General features: G+C 41.1%; 6 protein-coding genes and 1 non-coding gene across 7 annotated transcripts; 3 read left to right on the top strand and 4 right to left on the bottom strand.

The window, feature by feature from the left end:
* Nucleotide 1: 1 nt before the first annotated feature.
* LOC109038009 (histone H2B) lies at nucleotides 2-681 on the bottom strand. Its single transcript, XM_019052915.2, has one exon. It carries the CDS (start codon nucleotides 624-626, stop codon nucleotides 255-257), a length of 372 nt encoding a protein of 123 aa, XP_018908460.1. The 5' UTR covers nucleotides 627-681; the 3' UTR covers nucleotides 2-254.
* Nucleotides 682-3,232: 2,551 nt separating this feature from the next.
* LOC140224634 (histone H2A-like) lies at nucleotides 3,233-8,697 on the bottom strand. Its single transcript, XM_072300640.1, has 2 exons — nucleotides 8,346-8,697; nucleotides 3,233-3,922 (listed from the first exon to the last, which is right to left on the bottom strand). The coding sequence occupies exons 1-2, from the start codon at nucleotides 8,630-8,632 to the stop codon at nucleotides 3,706-3,708; spliced, it is 504 nt and encodes a 167-aa protein (XP_072156741.1). The 5' UTR covers nucleotides 8,633-8,697; the 3' UTR covers nucleotides 3,233-3,705.
* On the bottom strand, nucleotides 3,908-8,340 carry LOC140224588 (uncharacterized). The gene has a single exon (XM_072300368.1). The coding sequence runs from the start codon at nucleotides 7,642-7,644 to the stop codon at nucleotides 4,567-4,569; it is 3,078 nt and encodes a 1,025-aa protein (XP_072156469.1). The 5' UTR covers nucleotides 7,645-8,340; the 3' UTR covers nucleotides 3,908-4,566.
* A 1,373-nt stretch (nucleotides 8,698-10,070) lies between the features above and the next one.
* On the top strand, nucleotides 10,071-10,955 carry LOC140224589 (histone H3). The gene has a single exon (XM_072300369.1). The coding sequence runs from the start codon at nucleotides 10,121-10,123 to the stop codon at nucleotides 10,529-10,531; it is 411 nt and encodes a 136-aa protein (XP_072156470.1). The 5' UTR covers nucleotides 10,071-10,120; the 3' UTR covers nucleotides 10,532-10,955.
* A 4,173-nt stretch (nucleotides 10,956-15,128) lies between these two features.
* On the top strand, nucleotides 15,129-15,535 carry LOC109040150 (histone H4). Its single transcript, XM_019055962.2, has one exon. It carries the CDS (start codon nucleotides 15,167-15,169, stop codon nucleotides 15,476-15,478), a length of 312 nt encoding a protein of 103 aa, XP_018911507.1. The 5' UTR covers nucleotides 15,129-15,166; the 3' UTR covers nucleotides 15,479-15,535.
* A 3,449-nt stretch (nucleotides 15,536-18,984) lies between these two features.
* LOC140224587 (histone H1-like) lies at nucleotides 18,985-20,031 on the top strand. Its single transcript, XM_072300367.1, has one exon. The coding sequence runs from the start codon at nucleotides 19,060-19,062 to the stop codon at nucleotides 19,600-19,602; it is 543 nt and encodes a 180-aa protein (XP_072156468.1). The 5' UTR covers nucleotides 18,985-19,059; the 3' UTR covers nucleotides 19,603-20,031.
* Nucleotides 20,032-25,036: 5,005 nt separating this feature from the next.
* LOC140224728 (U1 spliceosomal RNA) lies at nucleotides 25,037-25,198 on the bottom strand. The gene has a single exon (XR_011899982.1). It is a non-coding gene; the product is annotated as a U1 spliceosomal RNA (small nuclear RNA).
* Nucleotides 25,199-25,608: the final 410 nt, after the last annotated feature.

Raw genomic sequence — 25,608 nt, 5'->3', positions numbered from 1 at the left:
CTCGGGAGAAAACGCCAGTTTAATTAATGGCCTAAGTAGCTGTTGCCTTAGGTATGATATGAAACATTCCGCCCCACTCGACCGTTACCTGTGCTTTATTCAAATCAAATTCCGAATAAAAGGAGGTGTTGGTGCTTCTGGGACTTTTGGGGAACAAGGGGATCAACCAGTCTCCTCATTCTTATGTAGTGCTCGTAAGTTTGGTGGCCCTGAAAAGGGCCGTTTTAAAGTGTGGAGCCAGGTGAAGAGAAGATCTACTTCGAGCTGGTGTACTTGGTGACAGCCTTGGTTCCTTCAGAGACGGCGTGCTTAGCCAATTCTCCGGGGAGGAGAAGCCTGACGGCGGTCTGGATCTCCCGGGAGGTGATGGTAGACCTCTTGTTGTAGTGGGAGAGACGGCTGGCTTCGGCGGCGATACGTTCGAAGATGTCGTTGACGAAGGAGTTCATGATGGACATAGCCTTGGAGGAGACTCCGGTATCGGGGTGCACCTGTTTCAAGACTTTGTAGATGTAGATGGCGTAGGATTCCTTCCTCCTGCGCTTCTTCTTCTTGTCACCCTTGGTGATGTTCTTCTGGGCCTTGCCCGCTTTCTTCACTGCCTTTCCACTTGCTTTCGGAGCCATTGCGTCGATGAGTTCGAGCTGCAAACGAGTGACTGCTCAGCGCTCAGCTCGGGTTTATATATACAATGGGCCGCCTCGATGCGCCCAATCCCAGGCGGTTGAACCGGCTCGCGGTGGGGCGCCAGGTGCTCAACGGTTTCCCCTCTCTGCTCTTTTCTCCTCTCCAGTAACGGTCACGTTCATTTATTCCATTTTTCGAGCACCGCAGACCTCTCGGTCGCCAATCTCATTTGAAATGCCATTTTTCTCGGTTCTCAAGAGCTACTAAAGCTTCGGTTCAGAGTTCGGAGTTCCATCGTCAATAAGGTTCGGCATAACATAAGACGAAAATCCACAGTCGAGGCGACTGTCACTATCCTTTTACTCAGTCCCAATCGATGTTCTACACGGGTTCTACTCAATATGCAAAACTCTCAATATGGCTAAATGATACCCAGAGAGGGACGTAAAACTCTCAAAACGTCTGAATGAAATACGACTGAATGAAATGGCCTGCAACTCTCAGTGCGGCAAAATGAACTTCAGAGAGAGACGTTCAGCTCTCAATGCGGCACAATGAAATTCGGAGAAGGATGCGAAACTCTCAATTTGGCTAAATGATACCCGCAGTGGGACGAAATACTCTCAATACGGCTGAATGAAATACCTACGACTAAATGAAATCCAAAGAGCAGGGGCCTACAACTGGAAAAATGAATTTTATAGAGAGACGTTCAACTCTCAATGCGGCACAGTAAAACTCAGAGAGGGATGCAAAACTCTCAATATGGCTGAACGATACCTACCCAGAGAGGGACGTTAAACTCGCAAAAAAATTGGGGCAATCGATCCATTCGCAATGTCAATTCTACGTAACTTTTCGCGTAGAATCCAAACTTGAATCAGAATATACCCTTGCCATTTGAAATTTTCAACTTATGGCCCTCCAAAGCCCCACAATTTTGGGTCGACAGGGGTCACGTGGCACACCAACGAAAAGGTTTCGATCTTCTCTCTCAGAAGACTTTTAGATTTCAGAAATCGGATAATTTTAACGCCTGCAGAGCCCAATAAAGATTTGCCCGCCCATGGCTCCAAAAAGTGGGGGGGGGGGGGGCTCGGGGGAAGAAGGCATACAATAGAAAGTTCTTATTTTTGACTATGAAATTCGAATCCGAAGTCAAAACATACGCTTCCCATTTGAAATATGCGAGAAACGGGAGGTAACCGCCCTCCAGGGGGTTTAAAGGGACTGACAATATTTTCATTGAATTCTTCGAGGTTAATTTACCGCACTAAGTTTTGTTTTCGTCTCGAGGCTCAATTGTCGGCCTATGAAGGGCCGTTTGTAACTAAAGATACGAATGTTGGCAATATATAAGAAATGATATAATATATGAAATATTCAAGATATATATGAAATTTTGAAATATATATACGGAACTGTCGCAATATATGAGAAATGTGACAATATTTAGGAAATCGACTCCAAAATATATGGCGAAAATCGTGCAATATATAAGAAATGTGTCAATATATAAGAAATCGACTTCACAATATATATGGCGAAATTCGTGCGATATAAAGGGTAATCCATAAGCCCTTTCTATCGCATCTAAATTTTTACCTAATTGAGGCAAAGATTTGAATCCTGGGAGATGTTCTTAGGTACAAGGGAGCTACTTTCTGGCCCCCTAAAATTTTCCGGGGAACCCTTAGGGGGGAGGGGGGACGGAAACCAATTGTTTTTTCAATTGAGAAGACCCCCTTTGTTGTACCTTGTTCGAAAGAGCATCAAAAAAGGAAACTTTTCGGATAAACCAGAAGTCCATATCTCAAACCAATTCAAAATGGCGTTCGGTTAACATTCAAGATGGCCGAAAATTGACACCGGCTGTTTGTCAATGGATTTGCGCGAAAATCGGTATCTACGGGTATATTGATAGGAGAAAAACGAATTTGAAGTTAGATTTCAAAAAAAAAAAAAAAAAATCCGGCCATTTTGGAATTTTTTTTCTTTAGAAATCTAACTTCAAATTCGTTTTTCTCTTATCAATATACCCGTAGATACCGATTTTCGCGCAAATCCATTGACAAACAGCCGGTGTCAATTTTCGGCCATCTTGAATTTTAACCGAACGCCATTTTGAAACGGTTTGAGATATGGACTTCTGGTTTACCCGAAAAGTTTCCTTTTTTGATGCTCTTTCGAACAAGGTACAACAAAGGGGGTCTTCTCAATTGAAAAAACAATTGGTTTCCGTCCCCCCTCCCCCCTAAGGGTTCCCCGGAAAATTTTAGGGGGCCAGAAAGTAGCTCCCTTTGACCTGAGAACATCCCCCAAGTTTCAAATCTTTGCCTCCATTAGGTAAAAATTTAGAGGGGATCGAATTATGGATCGCCCTTTGTATCGCACGAATTTCGCCATATATATTGTGAAGTCGATTTCTTAAATATTGACACATTTCTTATATATTGCACGATTTTCGCCGTATATTTTGGAGTCGATTTCCTAAATATAGGCGCTGAATATCTTAAAATTATAATAACTAACTAACTAACTGTCACATTTCTTATATATTGCGACAGTTCCGTATATATATTTCAAAATTTCAAAATTTCATATATATCTTGAATATTTCATGTATTACATCATTTCTTATATATTGCCAACATTCGTATCTTTAGTTACAAACGGCCCTTCATAGTCGGCCGTTCCTGGTTCCATCGAGAAAGATGGTGGACGAGTGCTCTGGATCACCCGGTAGAAATCCAGGAGTGAATAGTCAGCAGCTTCTACATGCATCAAGGCGAACAATAAAACGAGGGGAACTTTAACGTGCGATTGCACTTTTAACTTGGCGCTTTTCCCCCCCTCATTTCTGTTCAAGATTATTTTGAAGACGCTATCTTTCCGGGCCCGGGAACAAATGGCTATAGTGGCAAAATTTGCCCACGTGACAATTTACACGGCAAGTTACACTTAAATCGAACGAGAGATTCCGCTTGGATGCATTACAAATGGTATATGGTAGCTACACAAATTGGTGGCCCTGAAAAGGGCCGTTTTAAAGTGAAGAGACGACTGGAGGGAGACAGCTTATGCCTTCTTCTCGGTCTTCTTGGGCAGAAGCACAGCCTGGATGTTGGGCAAAACACCTCCTTGGGCGATGGTGACGCCAGAGAGGAGCTTGTTCGTAGGCACCGAGAAGTAGAGGCCCCCACATCGGTTTTGGCAGCCTGCACAGAGTAGTGCAGACGCCGTTCCCGCAGCCACACGGGCGATCATATTAAAACGCGGCAGTTTATGAACTAACGCGGTTTATTTCAATTATTCGCGGTGCTCGCGAATTTTGCGAGTTTATGAGTAATGTTAGGAAGGGGTGAGATTGATTTTATTTGAAGGAAAAAATGAAGGTTTCTGCACAATTAAACTTATACATCTCCAAATTCGAGCATCAACCTGAAACAAACAGGACAAAAAATGGACATTAAGAAGTAATAAAGCAAAATTGAATTTACCTGCAAGCGTGTTGTTAGGAGATTTTGATTAGGTAGTGTGCAAAGGTAGGAGACATTGTAATTAATAGGGAGGAAATGAGAATGGTGAGGCATAAAATTTAAAGAAAATGGGGTATTGAAAAAATGAGAAGTATCGGCATATTGGCACAGAAGTCAAGCAGCAAAAATTACGAGTGCATGTGAAAAGATGAAAATTATTTCAATAAGAACTTGCAAAGAAAAGCAATTAAAATTTTAGACGTTCTTCTAATTTGGAAGTAGATGAAACTGAAGTAAAATGAATGTTTTTAAACTAAAAATTTGAGTTATGAAGGCAATTACGTCAACTTGTTAATAAAAATTTGAAAATTAGTTAATTTTTAATCTGAGATTAAGACAAGGGAAAAATGTTACTCAGTTTCTCGTGATTTAAAATAGAAGGGGGGAAGTAGCTTAAAAATTAAGTTTCCTGATCCTCTGCACATTGGTTTTCTTTGTCTTTGGTCTTCAGCTCTTGATGATCCTCTGCGCTTCTTCCACTTTTTCCTGGTGTGTCATTGCGTTTTCTGTTTTCTTCTGGATCTTCCGTTCCTTTCTTCAAGAAACTTTGGTTTTCTTCACATTTTTTCTCCATAAGTGCTTTGCTGACTGTTGTCGTCTTCATTTTCTTTCCATTGGCTCCTTTCGAAGAACTGTCAAAAGTGTCCAGCTTCCGTTTCTTAGTTCGCCTCACTCCATCGTTCATTCTCTTCACATAATTATTTAAAAAAATGTTGGCTAATGTATGCGCAACCTTATTCAGCATGGTTTCCGTGCTTCTCCCACATTCTTCAATTTCACATATTTCATCAAGATCAATAATGAACTGTAATTTCTTTAGAATGAGTCGCTTGAGAAGGCCGCGCTGGCTGGGAACCTTCAAAAATTTTTCTTCAAAGTCCTTGGAAATGAGAATGACAAATATTTGATACGCAATGCAAACTACTTCATGCAAGACAGCAGTTGGTTTTTTAAGGCCACCTCGACTCAAATTGGACAGATACTCTCTTGTTTCTTTGCTTACGCCTCTCACATCAACATTGAATTCTCCATTACTAACTACAGATTTCTTACAATCCAGGCAATTTCCAACTAGTTTTAACAGCAAATGGCTACAATAGCCTGCAAGAAAATATAGCACTGCTCCTTGGCTTTCACTTATCTCAACTTCATCCGACTTATCCAAACAAACATCGAAGGCTCCTTCATTTGGAACATTCGCGAAGATCTCCTCCGGAATGTCATCTGAAGCACTAAAATCTTTTATTTCGAAGTCACCATATTTTTCAGATCTTAATTTTAGGAGGCTCATAACTTTTAACTTCCTTTCAGATTCCAATATTTGTGCTAGAGAAATATGATAATTACAGCCACTCATCTGTCGATATCTCCCAAACCTTGATTCAATTCCATCAGTCTGGAATTTTCCGAGGAGAATGTAATGTGGATTGAACTGTTCAAAAATGTATTTGCACATAGACCGAAAAGTTTCTGTAGTGTGAAGTAAGGCAAAGTGCGTGTCGAATGTAAGTCTTCCTGTCTTTTTATCCTTATTTAGGGATGAAGGAATTTCACATTCTCTCCATTTTTTCAGAAAATTTGCAAATTTTTCAAGATATCCCAGATTTTTGTCGTCAGTCGAGCGAATGGGGTCTCTGAAGGGGTCTCGTTTGTGAACCCCTGTGTTGGGTGCCCTGACATTCACGATGCGCCACCATGGAAGGAAAATTTTGATAAATTCTGCAGTTCCACTGATGCCATCTTTTGCTAATTTTTCAAGAGCAGTTATGTTCTTCTCATCAAACAAACGCAGTGCAATGTTAACGTTCTGCCTTTCAAGAGAAGATGGGAACAAAACTTTTTGTGAAAGTGCTGGTGCTAACTTCAGAATTTCATTTCTCTCTTTGAAGTAAATATTTTTTAAATCTTGAACACTTGCACTCATGATCAAAGATGGATTATCCATCAGTGGGAAGAAGAAAGTCTGAAATGCATTTTTTTGATTTAGCCAATTGTTTCGAACACATTTTGCAAGGTGCACAGTGTCAAATAAGAGAAATATCTTTTCATTCTTATTGAAAGGGTTGGTAATACTTTGCTTAATTTTTTCTCCACCACTCAGTAGTTGGTACATAGACCTGTTCATCTTGTTGTTGTCGCAACTTAAAGACAATACGGTATATCCGATGAGAGTCAACACCTGTAGAACTTGCAGCACCATTTGCTTCAACTTTGCTGCATCAGTGAAATTTACCGGAAACAGAGCTACGACATCCTCTTTTTTCCCAAAAATGGAAGATAACATGAAAGCTTGGACTTTGGTGGAGCCTCCTTTATCAGGGGCCAAACCTATGATTTTTCCTCCTTTGCTCTCCACATTGGGGATTGTATAGATTTCATCAAACATTAAATTAACCACCTTTTCATTACCCTCCATATTCTTATACTTGGCTGTTAAATAAGCGACTTGTTCTTTACTGATCCCTGTTTCACTTTTGACATCTCCAGACAGCCTTTTCAGGTGCATGGGGTGAGGAAGCGTAAGAACCTTCGAATTGCGCATCATGGTGTACCCAGATGGAAAAGCAAAGAATAGTGAGCAAGCCCACATTAGGAGACATGAGGTGTACCGAGGGACAGAACAAGTTAACAATTTGATTTGTTCCCTGCAAAATTCCAATTTGGTCAGTTTGGGAGAATTTTCCTCGGTTTCATTATTTGTTGTGGATGGTGTCCACTTATCTAGAATTCTATCAATATGATCACACAATTCTTCCATATTTTCCTCAAAGGTTGACACATCTTCAGCTGTCAGAGAAGAAAGATGGGTGAGTAAGCTCTCAAATGCAGACCAATGGCAACATTCATAATCTTGGTTAAGGAATCCTTTAAACCTTACTACTTTCAGCGACCGGTTCCCCACAAATGCCTGGATTTTCAGATTTTTGAAAATTTTTAGGCTACAACTGATTTCGGGGATGTTATTGATTGTGGCTTTAACTTTGTATAAAAACAAGAAATCATCATACTCCTCAGTCTTGAAGCCTGACAAACTTCTGGACTTAAAGTTCTCAAGCAGCTCTTGAAAATTGTTTATCTTATCTTGGACTTGCCACTGTTCAAAATCATGGTTGTCTCTTTCAATGAGTGCCTTGCGCCTCTCCTCAGGTTCTCTACGGGTAGTTGGTGCCTCCGTCGACAAGTAATGTGGTTGATTGGGAAATATGCCAGGGACAGCATCACTCTTCAAATGGGGCCTCTTCAACAAAGTAGGTTCACTCTTTCTCTTGTTGGTTGAATACCTATTGATATGTTTCTCGTGAAAGTGCTTGATGCACACAGATGAGGACTCAGTTACAACAAAGTCTTCCGAGCGATGTATAGCTCTAACCCACTTTAAACGCTGTTCTTTGTCAATTGGGAATGTAAAAGTCTGAACGTCTATATCTGGGCCTCTGTAGCCTGATTTGCACCCAGGCACACTGCAGGTGCGTGGCATTATTACCTAAGCTACTTTGAAGCAATTTCACACAGCAATACTAAAAACAAACACATAAAATCCATGCATAACAACTTCATAATCACCTGTCATGCCATTGCAAAAAATCCAAAATTTGAGAAAGCGTCGTCCAAACTAGATGCGACCATTAATATACCGAAAATCACTGAGAAGAACTGTAGAAAACACCAAGACAAATTCCGAAAATCTAATGAAGCAGGTGGATAACGCACATACTCGTGGAACCTTCGAGGTTAGGAGACATTTCATGTGATGATTTCGAATCGAAAGAAGTCACAAATATTATGCACATATTCACAGCAGTTGAGTTTATACGTTGTTTGTCAAAATATTACTAAACATTAAGAAATCATCGATGATTTAAGAAAAAACTTAAACCTCACGTCAAGCTGAATCCACGTGACCCATCATGTAAACACTCAGTAAACACACTAGTAAATCTCGTTTTCCAGACCATGTTTTTTGAAGAAGAAACTAAGAAACGATGTTACCGCGAGTACACTGCCAAATAAACGCTATAAACGCGAAATTAATTGGATAAATCCGATGTAACTGGCTGAAATCCTCAAGTCGACCCGCTAGGACAGCCTTGGTAACCGGACCGAATAGCATGCACTACTCTGTGCAGCACGAAATCGCGAAATTAGGCTATGTGGGGGCCTCTACTTCTCGGTGCCTACGGCTTGTTCAATTCCTCGTCATTACGGATGGCCAACTGCAAGTGACGGGGGATGATCCTGGTCTTCTTGTTGTCACGGGCGGCGTTACCGGCCAACTCGAGAACTTCAGCGGCCAAGTATTCCATAACGGCAGCCAGGTAGACTGGCGCTCCGGCACCAACACGCTCAGCGTAGTTACCCTTGCGGAGCAGACGGTGGATACGTCCGACGGGGAATTGGAGTCCAGCGCGGGATGAACGGGTCTTGGACTTGCCCTTAGTCTTGCCTCCTTTACCTCTTCCAGACATGTTGAATGTTGCGTTTAAATCTGCTGCGTGGCGCGAATTCTAAACGAATGGCTCAATAGGGGGAAGCTTGGCTATTTATACCTGAGCGGCTGCGTTTCGGCAGCGAATGGGAGGGGCCTGGTGGTAACTCCACTCTCTCGGAAGGTCGCCCGGGTTGGCGCGTAACACTGGGGCCATTGTTCCACGTTTCAACGGGCACAGCTGCTCGCTTCTCCATAACTTTTTACATTTTATCGGGCAGAGGCCTTGCGCTCATCGTGGAATAAAATACGAGATGATGAAGATTCCACGATGAATGAATTGGAGCCGACGAGTTTGCGGTGCTCGTTCCTTCCGAGTTCACTTCTCAGTTCACTTCTTCGGAATGCCTTAAACTCATGAGATTAATCCAAATCCATGGATGAAATATCCAGTAAGTGAAGTCCGTACCATTAGCCCTATGGAGTTGCAGCTGATTTCCGATTCGACGTAACAGCGCAATGAAGTCGAAATACTGGTACAGTGGACTCTCGATAATTCGAATTTGAAGGGAATCGGCTTTTTCTTCGAATTAGCGAGGTTTCGAAATAAAGAGAGTTCGAATTAAAGAGATTCCATGTGGAAAAATTTCGAATTAGAGAGGTTCGAATTATAGAGGGAAGGCGCCATCTGAATTCGAATTATAGAGGGGCAAATGGACGGATTTACGCCAAAAGGTCTTTAGGTCAAAGGCCAAGCTCTTTCAGACACCCAGGTACATGAACAGTTGACTTCGAATTGTAGAGGGAATGTACCTTCTTAATTCGAATTACAGAGGGAGGACCATATTTACTTTCCACACTTCGTCGAATTACAGAGAGAATTTTTGTCGCAATTTCGAATTATAGAGGGCCGCGCCAGCTTAAAAATTTCGAAATACCGAGGGGAGAAAAATACATTGATTTTCTTCGAATTATCGGGAGATTTTCAAGGGAAACAGACTTTCCTTCGAATTAATGAGGTTTTCGAATTATCGAGAGTCCACTGTATGCGAATTACGAACACCAAGAATAATTTCAATAATCGTTTGTCACTGAAAAAAACCATGTTAACAACACAACAACACCGGAAGTAACATCAGAGGTCGGGACGCTGATTGTGCTTCCACAATATATTATATCTGTAGTTAGGTTGCATAATACGATAGCAAAATGATCGACGTCAACGTACATACACGTTGGTAAATGATACCAAAGCGGTAATGGAAACTGCTTTCACAACTAAAACTGAGATACTAACCAAAAACACAAGAAATTTGAGTACTTGAAATTGCATAAGTATCATACTGCTCGCAGGTTTACATATTTTCAAATCCAGCGCCATGACGGAAGGCTCCCATTGGGCGGCTCATCGACCACTCATCGACTGGGGCGCAAAATTGGCGGGAATCTCTACTATAAATACTCCGAACCTCCACCGTTCAACATCATATCACTTTTAGAGTTCTAGCAAGTCCTCGATCCGTGAAAGATGGCACGTACGAAGCAAACCGCCCGTAAATCCACCGGAGGAAAGGCCCCTCGCAAGCAGCTGGCCACCAAAGCCGCCCGCAAGAGCGCACCCGCCACCGGAGGAGTCAAGAAACCTCACCGTTACAGGCCCGGTACCGTCGCTCTCCGTGAGATCCGTCGTTACCAGAAGAGCACTGAGCTTCTGATCCGCAAGCTGCCTTTCCAGCGTCTTGTCCGTGAAATCGCTCAGGATTTCAAGACTGATCTCCGTTTCCAGAGCTCCGCTGTCCTCGCCCTGCAGGAGGCTAGCGAAGCCTACCTCGTAGGTCTCTTCGAAGACACCAACTTGTGCGCCATCCACGCCAAGCGTGTCACCATCATGCCCAAGGACATCCAGCTGGCTCGCCGCATCCGTGGAGAACGTGCTTAAGCGCATTCATAGATCCTGCACTCTTTTAAAACGGCCCTTTTCAGGGCCACCAAATCTCTGAGCATATCCGGTGCGGCACATCATCTGACCAAGTCGTGGCAGAGGGAAATGGATTAATGGAAAAATCCATAAACTTTACAAAGTACCAACTGCGACTCAAGGTACCACGGAGGCAGCCGGACCTTCTCCATGGAATAATAGCTATGCCTTCTCTCGGCTTAATAATTACACGGGGCCTCGTGGCGGAACGAAATTTTAAACTCACGTTTTGAGGTTTGGGCGTTGGATTTTCTACTTGATGATGTTTCACAGAATATTTTCAAGAGTAGTATGAGAGAAATTATACATGGTTGTTACTGTAGTGATTACTGATGTGATACTGCGTTAATTAGTGATAAAAAGAAGTATCAAAATTACTTTTTTTTTTTACCCATACCAAGATGTACAGTTGATTATGAGGATGAGCCCCGCCAAGTTCAAAAACACTCTCAGATATTGGTTAAGCTCCTTCTCAAAGTGCTTGCTGAACTTTAGGCACTCTAATTATGTCAAATTGCACAGAAAAGTCTTGCGAGAAGCGAAAAGGAAGTATACTGAAAAAATCATAGAAAATAGTGATAACCCTCAATAAGACAACGTGGAGATTAGTCAACTCTATATGATACGATAGGTAAATCCAATGACAATAAAATCAACGAGATACTAATAGATGGACTACCCGTAACAGACAACGAAATCTTAGCCCAGAAATTCAATGAATACTTTACCTCCGAAGTCCCCAAATTACTTGAGGAAACGTTCGAAAACAATGAGCCTCGGATAAATCAACCAAAACTATCTGAAAAACAAATACAGCGCCCTTCCAGTATTAATAAAGTGTCCTTTTCAAGTATTGAAACAATAATTAAAGAATTAAAAACTAGTACCTAGATCAACAACCCATTCCAAAACTCTGGCATTTTATCAAACAAGTGAATGGTGAAATCAGGAAACCGCTCACAAAGATTTTTTATTTACTTGTAAATTCATCCACTTATCGGAATGAACTTAAAAAGTCGACAGTCGTCTCCTTAGGCACATAAAAAAGATCCAAAATACCTAACGGCAAATGACAGACCCATATTGCTCTCAATAAATCCAATTAATAAAATCTTTGAGAAAGTAACAGCTCCTAAGATTCTTTATCAAGAATCAGTTATTTCACAGTAACCGGCATGGATTTATCCCAGGCAAGAGCACCCATACTGCAATCCAAGAAAAACTGAGAATATTACGTCATCAGAGCTATAAAAATAAATTGATTGCGGTCACATTGTACTGCGATCTCAGTGCTGCGTTTGACATAGTAAATCATGAATTAATATTATTATATAAACTAAAACACCATGGATTCAACGAATCAACCCTCAAACTAATGTTTTCCTACTTACAACATAGACTTCAGGCCCTTCTTCCAAACAGTGAATGGATAAAATCCCTCTATAAGGCCATCGAAGTCGGAGCACCCCAAGGCTCACTCCTAATTCCTCTCCTACGCATTCCTCATCTACAGAAATGATATCATCGATGCACTACCCAAAGAACTCGGCATCACAATACTATTTGCAGGCGATGTTTCAATAATAGTCTCGCAGGGTCAGATATCAATGAAATTTTCTTTAAACTCAGGTGATATAATTTTTCAAAAGCTTACCGATTGGTTCTTTAACAGTTTCATGATTTCCAATTTTAATAAAACATGTCCTATGATATTCAACGGCCCAAAATCTAGATTTAATCAAAGTACAATTATGACTCATAATATTAGCCTGAACATAGTTGACTCCCAAAAATTCCTAGGAATTTTCTTCGATGAAGACTTAAGTAAAATTCAACACACAACTATCAGCAATTTCGGAAAATCCCCACTCAATTATTCTCAAATTGAGAATTCTCAGAGACTCTCTCTCTCTTTACTAAATCTTTACTAAATCTCTACCGTTCCCTATTTCTTTCCTTAGTCAGTTATTCAATCCTATATTTCATCAGTAAAACTTATATTGAAACAATTTTCATAATTGAAAAAAAAAAAAAAAAAAAAAAAAAAAAGTACTCGAGACAATACTCAATCTTCCGAAAGATGCCTCTTGTAAAAAGTTATTTGTCAATAGGAAACTTCATACAATCCCTTCATTATATATCTTTCATACCTGTTTATATGAATTTACCTACCTACAGTTTTAATCTTAAGCCATTACCGGGAACAACTTTTAAATTTAAAATGGGAACTCTCTTTGCCTGATACTGCGTAGAAGTCATACCGAAAATACATGATATCCTTCCAAAAAAACAAAAATATGATTTTCGTACAAAATTTCGGCCCAATCCAAAAAAAGTCACTAATTACCAAAACCAAAAAAAAAAAAAAAAAAAAAAAAAAAAAAAAAAAAAAAAAAAAAAATCAGGCACCCAAAAAATATGATGGTAGTACCGTTTGGATTCATCATTTAAAAGGAAATGATATAAATAAAAATGGTCTCATTTCCTCTTTCATGATATACTATACACCCCAACGTTTTTCACCAAAAAATCGTCATAAAATTGAGAAAAAATTCGGAGAAAGAAAAGGAATGGCCGGCACGTACAAAAAATGGTGGAAAAATATGGAACGGCTTCCGTAACCCTAAAAAAAAAAAAAAAAAAAAAAAAATTTCCAAAAAAATAAAGTACACCTATTTCTTTTCTAGAGAAAAAAAATAAAAAAAAATAAAAAATAAAAAAAATAAAAAAATAAAAAAAAATAAAAAATAAAAAAAATAAAAAAATAAAAAAAAAATAAAAAAATAAAAAAAATAAAAAAAATAAAAAAAATAAAAAAATAAAAAAAAATAAAAAAAATAAAAAAATAAAAAAAATAAAAAAATAAAAAAAAATAAAAAAATAAAAAAAAATAAAAAAATAAAAAAAAAATACAAAAATAAAAAATATAAAAAAAATACAAAAATTAAAAAAAAAATAACAAAAAATAAAAAAAATAAAAAAAATAAAAAAAATAAAAAAAAAAAGAAATAAGAAAATAATAAAAAAATTAAATAAAAAAAATAAAAAAATAAAATAAAATAAAATAAAAAATATCTTAGGACTAGGTCGAATAACGGCTGGTGTTGCTGGGGGACTCCAGCGGCCGATACGTGTTGCCGATACCCGTTGATTCGGACTGATGAGTGTTGAAAACCGATGCGCGGCAACCCGGGCATATTCAAATATTTCCCGCGCAATTCCAACTGAACCTGCTCAAAAAAATAAATAAGAAAAAATAAAAAAAATAAAAAAAAAAATAAAAAAAAATACATAAAAAAATTAAATAAAAAAAAATAAACAAATAAAATAAAATAAAACATATCTTAGGACTAGGTCGAATAACGGCTGGTGTTGCTAGGGGACTCCAGCGCCCGATACCGCCCGCACCGAAGAAATCTTGAGTTGCAGGAAACCCAGGAAACCCGGACCCTACTTCCTTTATTCTTCGAGTGTGCAACAGATATAAGAAAATTAATAGAAACGAGCATGGTGATACGTCCCAATAATACTGCCGGAGTGCGATTATTAATCCACGTCGGGTCGATACTAGACCAGTATAAACAGAGACGTATACAAATATATTATTGCTACAGTGGACTCTCGATAATTCGAACCTCGATAATTCGAAAACCTCGTTAATTCGAAGGAAAGTCTGTTTCCCTTGATAATTTCTCGATAATTCGAAAAAAAATCAATGTATTTTTCTCCCCTCGTTATTTCGAAATTTTTAAGCTGGCGCGACCCTCTTTAAGTCGAAATTGAAAATTCTCTCTGCAATTCGAAGTGTGGGAAGTAAATATGGGCCTCCCTCTATAATTCGAAATAAGACGATACATTCCCTCTACAATTCGAAGTAAACTGTTGTCTAAAAGAGCTTGGCCTTTGACCTAAAGACCTTTTGGCGTAAATCCGTCCATTTGCCCCTCTATAATTCGAATTCAGATGGCGCCTTCCCTCTATAATTCGAACCTCTCTAATTCGAAATTTTTCCACATGGAATCTCTTTAATTCGAACTCTCTTTATTTCGAAACCTCGCTAATTCGAAGAAAAATCCGATTCCCTTCACTTCAATTTCGAATTATCGAGAGTCCACTATATATTCATTCAGGGTTTAAATCACTAAAACTGATCATTTCACGTGAAACTTCATCAAATTCTTGCTGTTTCCCTCAGGCTACGGGCTACGCGCGTAGCTGCGCTTGCGCACCGCGCTCAGTCCCTCTGGCTCGAGAACCTAACCGTTCGACGTTCAGTTGTCGACTGGTAATGCGAAGAGGGTAAGAGCCGCACAGCACTCCTCTGATTGGCCCATCTACCCTCGTACACGTCACAATAGTTCCAACGAGGTCCCGCGCGCGGCATCGTTTTTGAAAGCGTAGCAAGGCCCCTCCACTCCTTTTGAATTTACCGCGACCCCGCGGCTACATTGTTACCGTTCATTGGTTCATTTTCGCGGGAAGTGGAAAGCGGTTCGGCCAATCGCAACGCTTCACTTCGGTCGAGCGACTGTATAAAAACGGTACGCACACACCTTCGGCTATCATTCTTTCTCGTGAGATCGAAGTAGCGCAATCATGACTGGTCGTGGTAAAGGAGGTAAAGGACTCGGAAAAGGAGGAGCCAAGCGTCACCGTAAGGTGCTCCGCGATAACATCCAGGGAATAACCAAGCCCGCCATCCGTCGTCTGGCCCGCCGAGGTGGAGTCAAGCGTATCTCTGGACTCATCTACGAAGAAACCCGCGGAGTTCTGAAGGTCTTCCTCGAGAACGTTATCCGTGATGCCGTCACCTACACCGAGCACGCCAAGAGGAAGACTGTCACCGCTATGGATGTCGTCTACGCCTTGAAGCGTCAAGGACGTACCCTCTACGGTTTCGGAGGTTAAGCAGCTTGCCACAATCACCGCACAACCATCTCTTTAAAACGGCCCTTTTCAGGGCCACCAAATGTACGAGCACCACACCAGGTCATTCCAGGCACGCGTTGTGTACGGCCATGAAATTCCGTCTTATACCTATACCGGAATCCCACGCTGAAAATGGCTGTCGACAATCACCGCTCGACGGCTGTAATTTCGCTTATTCGAGTTGTTTTCGTCCAGATTTGTATCAAATCTATTCGAATAGTTCCGAACAAATCTCACAATATCCGATGGCCACTAAGCCTCGTTTTTTTGCCCGATGTTATAAACAAACAATCTAGGAACAAACGAATAAACAAACTAGGACGCTTCGGGCCAATTACATGCCCATTCTCAACTGGAACATAAGCTAAAAAATTTCAAATTAAAACAAGAAAATGAGCAAGCAACTGCTCAAAGTAGGAATTAGTGCAAACTCGCATGCATGCTGTTGCATGCTCATCTTCTTGTTTGCACTAATTGGCCCGAAACGTCCTGGTTTGTTTATTCGATCTCCTTAGCCTTGTAAACCCATCTGGTTTGTATTAAATGTGTTTTTATTGTTGTTTGCATTCGGGCTATATTGTGTTTCATCCCTCTTTTTCATGTCCCATGTTAGTCAGTCTGTCAGTCAGCCAGCCAGTCAAGTCAAGTCAAGTCAGTCGAGCAGAGTATAGAGGGTGCGGAGGACCTGAAACACAAGTTTGACGTAAGAGCAAGAAGTTGCCTACGTTGGCGCGAGAGTGCGCGGCGAACGGATTTCCGCGCAGATTGGACGAGCGAGAGTTGCGGAGGGATGATGCATGAGAAATCGCCTATGTGGAGGTGCTCCGGCAGCAACAAATGCGCCGCCAGTTACGGGAAAACAATAGAGTAGTAGATTAGTTGCGTACGTTGCAACAAGCTGAGCGCCTGTTTTAGCACCGAGTCGGGCCTCTAACCTTCTATACGCTCTGTAGTTAAGTCAGTCCAGTCAGTCAGTCAGTCAGTCAGTCAGTCAGTCAGTAAATTTAATGGGACGATCAGCAGTTATGGCTATTTTATGAAAGTCGAGTCCAGCCTGCCAAGTTCAGGTCAGTTAGTGAAGTCAGTTCAGTCAGTCAAGTCAGTCAGTTTAATGAGACGGTCAGCAGCAAAGAGATCAGATTTCTTTAGTTCATGCTTTTTTTTCGAAGCTAAATTGCTGATAGTGAAATTGAGCGCCATTAAGAGGTTTCACCCCGTTTGTGAGGGACCGTCGCATTCATCCATTCGTTCGTTCGTTCGTTCGTTCGTTCGTTCGTTCGTTCGTTCGTTCGTTCGTTCGTTCGTTTGTTTGTTCGTTCGAAAAATGTAAATTTTAATTACAACGTCTAAAGCCTGCCGGCAAACAGTGCCATTTGAGAGGCATAAGAAGCTTTCACTGAAAAAACTACAGATATCTAACAAGAAAGCACAACTAGAAGCAAATCATGCCTCATATGAGTATGTAATGACATACTTAAGAAGTAACAGTGAAACTCCCTACATAAACTAGGGGAAACCGGGACTATGTTGATCACATTTTTTGCAAACTTGTGTCCGAAGAAACAGAAGGATTGAATGCTCTAATCCTTGAGCATACAGTGTAGAATTAAAATCAACCAAAAATATTGTACAAAATAGTTTAATTTTGTGAATTTCATGCGTTTTTTAAGAAAAAATCCATTTTGGTCAACATAGTTGACTTAGTCCTATGTTGATCAACCCCGGGGTTAAGTGAGCCACCTGTAAGGAGGCTATGTGAACCTTCTTTAGTTGATTGCAATTGCACTTAAAAGAGCTTAAAACTCAATACCTTTGGAGCTGAAAATTTTAAAACAATTTTTTTTTTTTTTTTTTTTTTTTTAAAGAACAGTATCAAATCTAATAAGTGAGTGGGTACGAAAGGATACTTAAAAAAGAAGAAGAAGATCTACTGCTCCACTAAATAAGACCATTTTAAACTTATAGAAAATGATTTTGAATCCATACGCGAAAAAAAATGTAAAAAGTATGTTTTCTTAGTAGGTCAACATAGCCCCAGAAAAATGGTCCACATAGCCCCGATTGAGGTTACCTCGAATCGAAGTCATCCAACTAAGAAACAAGGGGTCAAAAACCATAAATCCATACACTAAAATGAAAGGAAAGGGGGTCTCCTTCAAATAGGAACAAAGAAAAATGAAATATAAAAGAAATACTCTGCACCACAGCAAAAAAAATTCAAAATTAAAAAAATCGCATTTTCGGGCGATTTTCGAAGATAAAGAAGAATGTTATAGCACAGAGCATAACTGAGGGGGACACCATCGATGTTGATGTTTTAAACTGTTAGTCTACATCGCTGCCAACCTTCTTTCTCATCAAACATCAAATTTACCTTTTTCCCTACAAAATTCCCACGATGGTTATCATAGCCCCGTGGCCAACATAGCTAGCCCCGGTCTCCCCTATTATGTAGCAATATTAATCCTTTCATCCGTCGTTCTAAAACTTTCCTTTTTATTTATTTCATTAAATCTTCGTATCTCTCTACTTACTAATGTATATATTTGTGATGTTCTTTCGAGTTCTTTCTTCTTCTAACGAAACGTTTCGTGATGGTAATGTACACGATGGAATTGGTAAGTAGCTGGATGAGCGATGTATGCGCTATGCTCAGTTCCATTGCGGGGCGTTTGACATTGACTCTCCGTGGAGGTAGATGACCTCCATTAATTTGAGAAGTTCAAATTCCAGGCATTTCGGCTCCTCAAGGGTCGCTAATTATTCTGTTTTTAATTATCAAAATAAATGCAACGAGCAATGCCTCACTTTGCAGGACGAATGCAGCCTTACAGCAAGACAATAGGACTGGCATGGAGTACCTATTCTTGACGGCGCGTTTGAACGATTCTAATGTCGAATAATCGGGGATTTTCACCATTTTTTAGGAGTCTCTTATCAAAGAAGATACTGCATAACAAATACCCTTAGTGAAGACCATCTACTACCCCCAAAAACATCAATTTTGGGGAGGAAAACGGGTGCCTAGTCTCTTCACACAGGTTAGAGAACTCGATTCAGAGTGCGGACACACCAACTTCGAGGTCCGAAAAATCGGCGCTCTTCCACCGATTTTGATGAGGTCGGACTTTTTTTGAAAGCCAAATACGTCCAGAATTGAATTTGCACTAACCGTAACGCGGTGAATTCTCAAAAAACTTACAGAATCGTCAATTTATTCGAGAAACCCCAAGCGCATAACAAGGGATGACCAGAAAACCCAGTCCAGATTAATTATATTACCTCGCGACGGGACAGAAAAATTCGTTGAATCGGAAGACCAAACTATGTAGTTCATAGTTCAGAGGGGATCTCTCTTAATTATTGGTTAAAAATACAGCAATTTAGAGAAAAGAAAAGTGTCACGAACACGGAACGAAACAAATTAAAATGAACAGTGCAAATACTGCCGCTTTGTTCCTTTTGGCTCTTGCGCGAGGGATAAGAATATACTCCCCACCTCGCCACTCGTATCTTTCGTTTCTCTCAATTCGAACGCTACTCTCGCACCGCTCTCAACCATGTCTGACGCTCCAGTCGCTGCCGCTCCGGCAACCCCCAAGACTCCTAAGAAGAAGGCTGCAGCCAAGCCCAAGAAGCCCGCTGCTCACCCTCCCACCGCCACCATGGTCAACGAGGCCATCAAATCCCTGAAGGACAAGAAGGGATCCTCCCTCCAGGCCATCAAGAAATACATCGCCGCCACCTACAAGGTGGATGCCGACAAACTTGCACCTTTCATCCGCAAGTACGTCATCTCCGCCACCGGTTCTGGCAAGCTCATCCTCACCAAGGGTAAAGGCGCCGCCGGATCCTTCAAGCTCCCAGCCAAGGAAGAGAAGAAGAAGGTAGCCAAGAAACCCGCCAAGCCAAAGGCGGCAAAAGCCAAGAAACCAAAGGCAGCCAAGCCCAAAAAAGTCAAATCTCCGAAGAAGCCCAAGGCAGCCAAATCACCGAAGGCCAAGAAGGTCGCCAAGCCACCCACCAAGAAGCCGAAGGCACCGAAACCCAAGAAAGCTGTAGTCAAGAAAAGCCCAAAGAAAGCCGCACCCAAGAAGAAGTAAACATAACTCCACCACCCTTCTTCACAACGGCCCTTTTCAGGGCCACCAAACCGGAGCACATACTCTCTCTCACTTTCATCTACGCTTAGAGCCTTCTATCATAGTGTACCATAGTTGTAGCATACTGCACTATTTTTGAAACTTCATCGGCACAATGAACACTAATTTTTTGTTTAAATTGAACTTTTTTCGAAAACTTTCTTGAAAACCGATTTTATAGTTAGATGACTTACTTCCTTATTCAGTCACGTGAAGATGGGTGGCCTGCCCACCCGAAATGACCATTGTGCGTAAAGAATAATAAGAAAGTAAGTCATCTAACTATATAATCGGTTTTCAAAAAAAGTTCAATTTGAATAAAAAACTAGCCTTACATCATAACCACCACTATTACAGAAAATTCCGACTTTTATAATACACGCATCACGCTTAACTGAGTCTAATATCCGTGTTTGCACACGTTCAACTGAGAATCACCGATCCGGGGTCCAGGGATATTTTTAGTGTATTTTCCGAAGAAAATACACTATTGCATTCTCCCATGATGTCGGACCCAGACCTGAGACATTGTGAAGAGCACCGATCACGGGTCGTAGATCACGAAAATATACAGGGTGATCCAAAAGTCCCTTCCACCCCCTCTAACTTTTTACCTAATTGAGGTAAAGATTTGAAACTTGGGGGATATTCCTAGGTCAAAGGGAGCTACTTTTTGGCCCCCTAAAATTTTCAGGGGGGCCCCCTTGGGGGGGGGGGGGGGGGCAACGGCCCCAAACTTTGAATTTTCAAATGGGAAGACCCCCTTTGTGATAGCTCGTTCGAAAGAGCATAAAAAAAGAAAACTTTTCGCGCAAACCCGAAGTCAATATCTCAAACCGTTTCAAAATGGCGGCCGGTCAAAGTTCAAAATGGCCGAAAATTCACACCGGTTATTTGTCGATGGATTTGCGCGAAAATCGGTATGTAGGGGTATTTTGGCACGAGAAAAACGAATTTGACGTTAGATTTTCAAAAAAACCGAAATTTCCAAAATGGCCGCGGGTTAAAGTTCAAAATGACAAAAAATTGATTTTTTTAGAAATGTAAGTTCAAATTTGTTTATCTTATGCCAAAATACTCTCAAATTCCAAGTTTTAGGCAAATCCATCAGCAAAAAACTGAGGTGACAATTTTCGGCCATTTTAAATTTCAACCGGTGGCCATTTTGGAAGTTTTGGTTTTTTTGAAAATCTAACGTCAAATTCGTTTTTCTCGTGTCAAAATACCCCTACATACCGATTTTCGCGCAAATCCATCGACAAATAACCGGTGTGAATTTTCGGCCATTTTGAACTTTAACCGGCCGCCATTTTGAAACGGTTTGAGATATTGACTTCGGGTTTGCGCGAAAAGTTTTCTTTTTTTATGCTCTTTCGAACGAGCTATCACAAAGGGGGTCTTCCCATTTGAAAATTAAAAGTTGGCCCCCTGAAAATTTTAGGGGGGCCAAAAGGTAGCTCCCTTTGACCCAGGAATATCTCCCAAGTTTCAAATCTTTACCTCAATTAGGTAAAAAGTTAGAGGGGGTGGAAAGGGACTTTTGGATCACCCTGTATGCCATTCAAATTCATATATATATATATATATATATATATATATATATATATATATATATATATATATATATATATATATATATATATATATCTCTATGTATGTAAATAGCCTAGAAGCTGATCGTCGTTAACTAAAACTAACTAACTAACTATATGTATGTATGTATGTATGTATTTCCGCCTTTTGAAGATTTTTCGATTTTTGAGTGGTTATATCTTCCTTACGTTGAAAGATATTTTGACCATTTTTTTTGCATTTAGTAGAGACTCATTAGAACTACTATTCTGCGAAAAAAAATTAAAATTTGAGGCAATAGATTTTGAGGGGTGGGGCTAGAAAGTGGGGGGAGGTCAAATCTTGTCCACTCGATAACTCGAGCGAAAATGAATATTTTGAGCTGAAATTTTTATGGGTGGTAGTTCTTCTATAGGACTGGTTTGGTATTGAATTTGAGCCAAATCGGCCGAGCCGTTTAAAAATGGCGAGCTTTGAAAGTTTTAGGCGAGGGGTGCGCGGCATGAGGGGAGCCGGCCGGAGCAGGGCCGCACAGTGGGTCGGGGGAGAAAGTTTTTGGACAAGCGGATCGTCGCACAGTGGGTCAGAGGGAAGAAGTTTTTGGACAAAATTTTCGTCGCACAGTGGGTCAGGGGGAGGAAGTTTTTGGACAAAATTTTCGTCGCACTGCGGGTCAAGCTTTTCGTCGCTCAGTGGTTCAGGGGAAGGAAGATTTTGGACAAACTGCCCGTCGCACAGTGGGTCAGGTGAAGAAAGTTTTCGGACGAACTGTTCGTCGCACAGCGGCCCAAGGAAAGGAAATATCTGGAAAAACTATCCATTACACAATGACTTACAGACGTACGATTTTATGACTACAAAAGTCCCACTTCGGGAAATACACTTCCTTCCCGCGGTGGATGCGCGGGACACTTAAAAAGAGGAAAAACTAGATGTGCAGACGACCCTGAAAAGACGCGCGCGAAGCGAAGCGGAGCGCCGGTTTTTTTTTCTTCTTTTTTTTTTCTTTCTTTTAATTATGATAAATGTTTCTATCTTAGCTCCAACTCTATAGAGAATACTATTTCATCCGATTGTTGTAGGCCTTATCGGCCACACTATTTCCCTCGAAAGCCGTAACATGCAACGATTCCATCACTCGATAGCTCAAAATTCTTTAAAAAAAAGGCAATAGTGTATTACTCCCGCATGACTCCTGATCGATATATCGAGTCGACTGTGGCCAAGCATCTAAAGAGCGGTTGCGGCCAGAAATCGATAGAGTCCGTCAGAAATCACCGAATTCCACGAAAATAGAGCAAACATTAGCCGATATAGCATTTTAGGCCGCGGCCGCCATCTCGGATTTGGAAATATTGAAAATCCGACCAAAAATTCGAGTTACCAAATGAGAACTACAACCGGATACCGAGTCTCACGAAAATCGCGGAAACAGGTTTCGATTTAGCATTTTCGGCCAGGGCCGCCATATTAGATTTTGAAATTTGGAAAATCTGACCAAAAATTCGAGTTTCCGGATGAGGAGTATAACCGGATATAGAGTCTCACAAAAATCGACGAAAGAGGTTTCGATGTACCATTTTAGGCCACGGCCGCCATATTGGATTTTGAATTATTGAAAATCTGACCGAAAATGCGAGTTTCCCGATGAGAACTACAGCCGGATACCGAGTCTCACCAAAATCTAGGAAACAGGTGCCGATTTAGCATTTTCGGCCACGGCCGCCATATTGGATTTTGAAATTTTGACAATCCGACCAAAAATTCGAGTTTCCCGATGAGAACTACAACCGGATACCGAGTCTCACGAAAATCGACGAAACAGGTTTCAATTTAGCATTTTAGGCCACGGCCGCCATCTTGGATTTTGAAATTTTGAAAATCTGACCAAACATTCGAGTTTCCCGATGACAACTACAACCGGATACCGAGTCTCACGAAAATCGAGGAGACAGGTGCTGATTTAGCATTGTAGGCCGCGGCCGCCATCTTGGACTTTGAAATTTTGAAAATCTGACCAAAAATGCGAGTTTCCCGATGAGAACTACAGCCGGATACCGAGTCTCACGAAAATCTAGGAAACAGGTGCCGATTTAGCATTTTAGGCCACGGCCGCCATCATGGATTTTGAAATTTTGACAATCCGACCAAAAATTCCAGTTTCCCGATGAGAACTACAACCGGAGACCGAGTCTCATGAAAATCGACGAAACAGGTTCCGATGTAGCATTTTAGGCCACGGCCGCCATCATGGATTTTCAAATTTTGACAATCCGACCAAAAATTCGAGTTTCCCGATGAGAACTACAACCGGATACCGAGTCTCACGAAAATCGACGAAACAGGTTTCGATTTAGCATTTTAGGCCACGGCCGCCATATTGGCTTTTGAAATTTTGAAAATCTGACCGAAAATTCGAGTTTCCCGATGAGAATTACAACCGGGTACCGAGCCTCACGAAAATCTAGGAAACACTCGCACCTTAGCATTTTAGGCCACGGCCGTCATATTGGATCTTGAAATTTTGAAAATCGGACCAAAAATTCGAGTTTCCCGATGAGAACTACAACCGGATATCGAGTCTCACGAAAATCGACGAAACAGATTTCGATGTACCATTTTTAGGCCACGGCCGCCATCTTGGATTTTGACATTTCGAAAATCTGACGAAAATTCGAGTTTCCCGATTAGAACTACAACCGGATACCGAGCCTCACGAAAATCGAGGAAACAGGTGCTGATTTAGCATTTTAGGCCACGGCCAATCCGATTTTGACAATCCGACCAAAAATTCGAGTTTCAACGTAGCTTATCGTTTTCCTCATACCCAGATACCCCCGAACACCGAGTTTCAGGCGAATCTATCGGCAAAAAGTCGAGGTTGCCAATTGTTGACCGTTTTGAACTTTAATTGGGGGCCATTTTGAAAAATTAGGGTTTGTTTAAAAATCTAACATCGAATTCGTTCTTCTCGGGTCACAATACCCCTAGATACCGAATTTAAGGTGAATCCATTGGCAAGAAATCGAGTTTGTCAGATTTTCGGCCTTTTTGAGCCTTAACCGGTGGCCGTTTTGAAAAATTAGGGTTTTTTTTAAAAATCTAACGTCAAATTCGTTTTTCTCGTTCCAAAATACCCCCTGTTACCGAGTTTCAAGCAAATCCATGTGCAAATAGCAGAGGTGCCAATTTTCGGCCATTTTGAACTTTGACCGGCCGCCATTTTGAAACGGTTTGAGATGATGACTTCGGGTTTGCGCGAAAAATGTTCTTTTTTTATGCTCTTTCGAACGAGGTATCACAAAGGTGGTCTTCCCATTTGAAAAAAAAAGTTAGGATCCGTAACCCCCCCCCCCCACCCAAAAAAAAATTGGGGGGGGGGGGTCAAAAAGTAGCTCCCTTTGATCTAGGAACACCCTTCAAGTTTCAAATCTCTACCTCAATTAGGTCAAAAGTTAGGGGGGGGGAGGGGACTTTTCGAACACCCTGTATAAGAAAGTTTCCTCAGAAATTGTCTCTACTTAGCCCCTATGTGCTCTATTGACTGGACTAATTTACAGTAGATGATTTAGCGTTGAAGTTTGTATCGTAAACTCACTTGAAGAATGGCTAAGTTTCATAGCTGGACACAGACTTTCACACGGTTGGCTCTGAGTTTGAAATCAGGCCTTTCCTTCGACAACAAAAGTCCCATAAGAAACCGACTATCATCGTCCGAATCTACTTGTCATTACAGGTGAGGAACGAATTTTACCGGCAGAGCAGCATAAGATCGCTCACCTTCCAGATTAGAGATCTTTGGAAGGAGAATGAGGTTGCTTATCCGGGACAGCGCGAACGCAGTCCCGACTCCCAAAAATTACGCGCCCGAGGTATCTACATTTGAGATACTCGCAGGGGTCAGCCCAACCGGAGTGCAATGGAAGGGCCTCGCCCTGGGGGAACCGCCTTCTTGATCACGGTAACCCCCACGCCAGGTAAGTATGGTTTGGAGGTTTGCAACACTGGGTACCCATGCACAGGGAGGCTCTTACCTTCACTGAGACTAAGGCAAATTTATTCGGTTCGTTTTGATGCTGTAAATTGATCAAAATCAATTTCTTCAATTTGTTCACCGGTAAATCACCCCGCTCTACGAACAATACCCTAGGTTGTACATCTGAACAGTCAAAATTCCGTGGAGAAAAAACAAAAATCTATATAGAAATCAACCCAGGAGTACAGAGTCGTCGTGCACACGCAACAAAAATTCTTCCGCGATAACTACGCTAAACAGCCGCACGGAGCGCTGGGTGCACGGTCGGTAGATTGTGGTGTTCACTTCCAGAGGGACTTGCCGACCGGCGCGATCTTTAAATGCATAGAGTACGTGGAGTCGTAATGTAAATGGGAGAT

Source organism: Bemisia tabaci, chromosome 5 (genome assembly GCF_918797505.1).
Source record: "Bemisia tabaci chromosome 5, PGI_BMITA_v3".
Classification (NCBI taxonomy): Eukaryota; Metazoa; Arthropoda; class Insecta; order Hemiptera; family Aleyrodidae; genus Bemisia; species Bemisia tabaci.
This window is presented reverse-complemented; position numbering and strand designations above follow the sequence as displayed.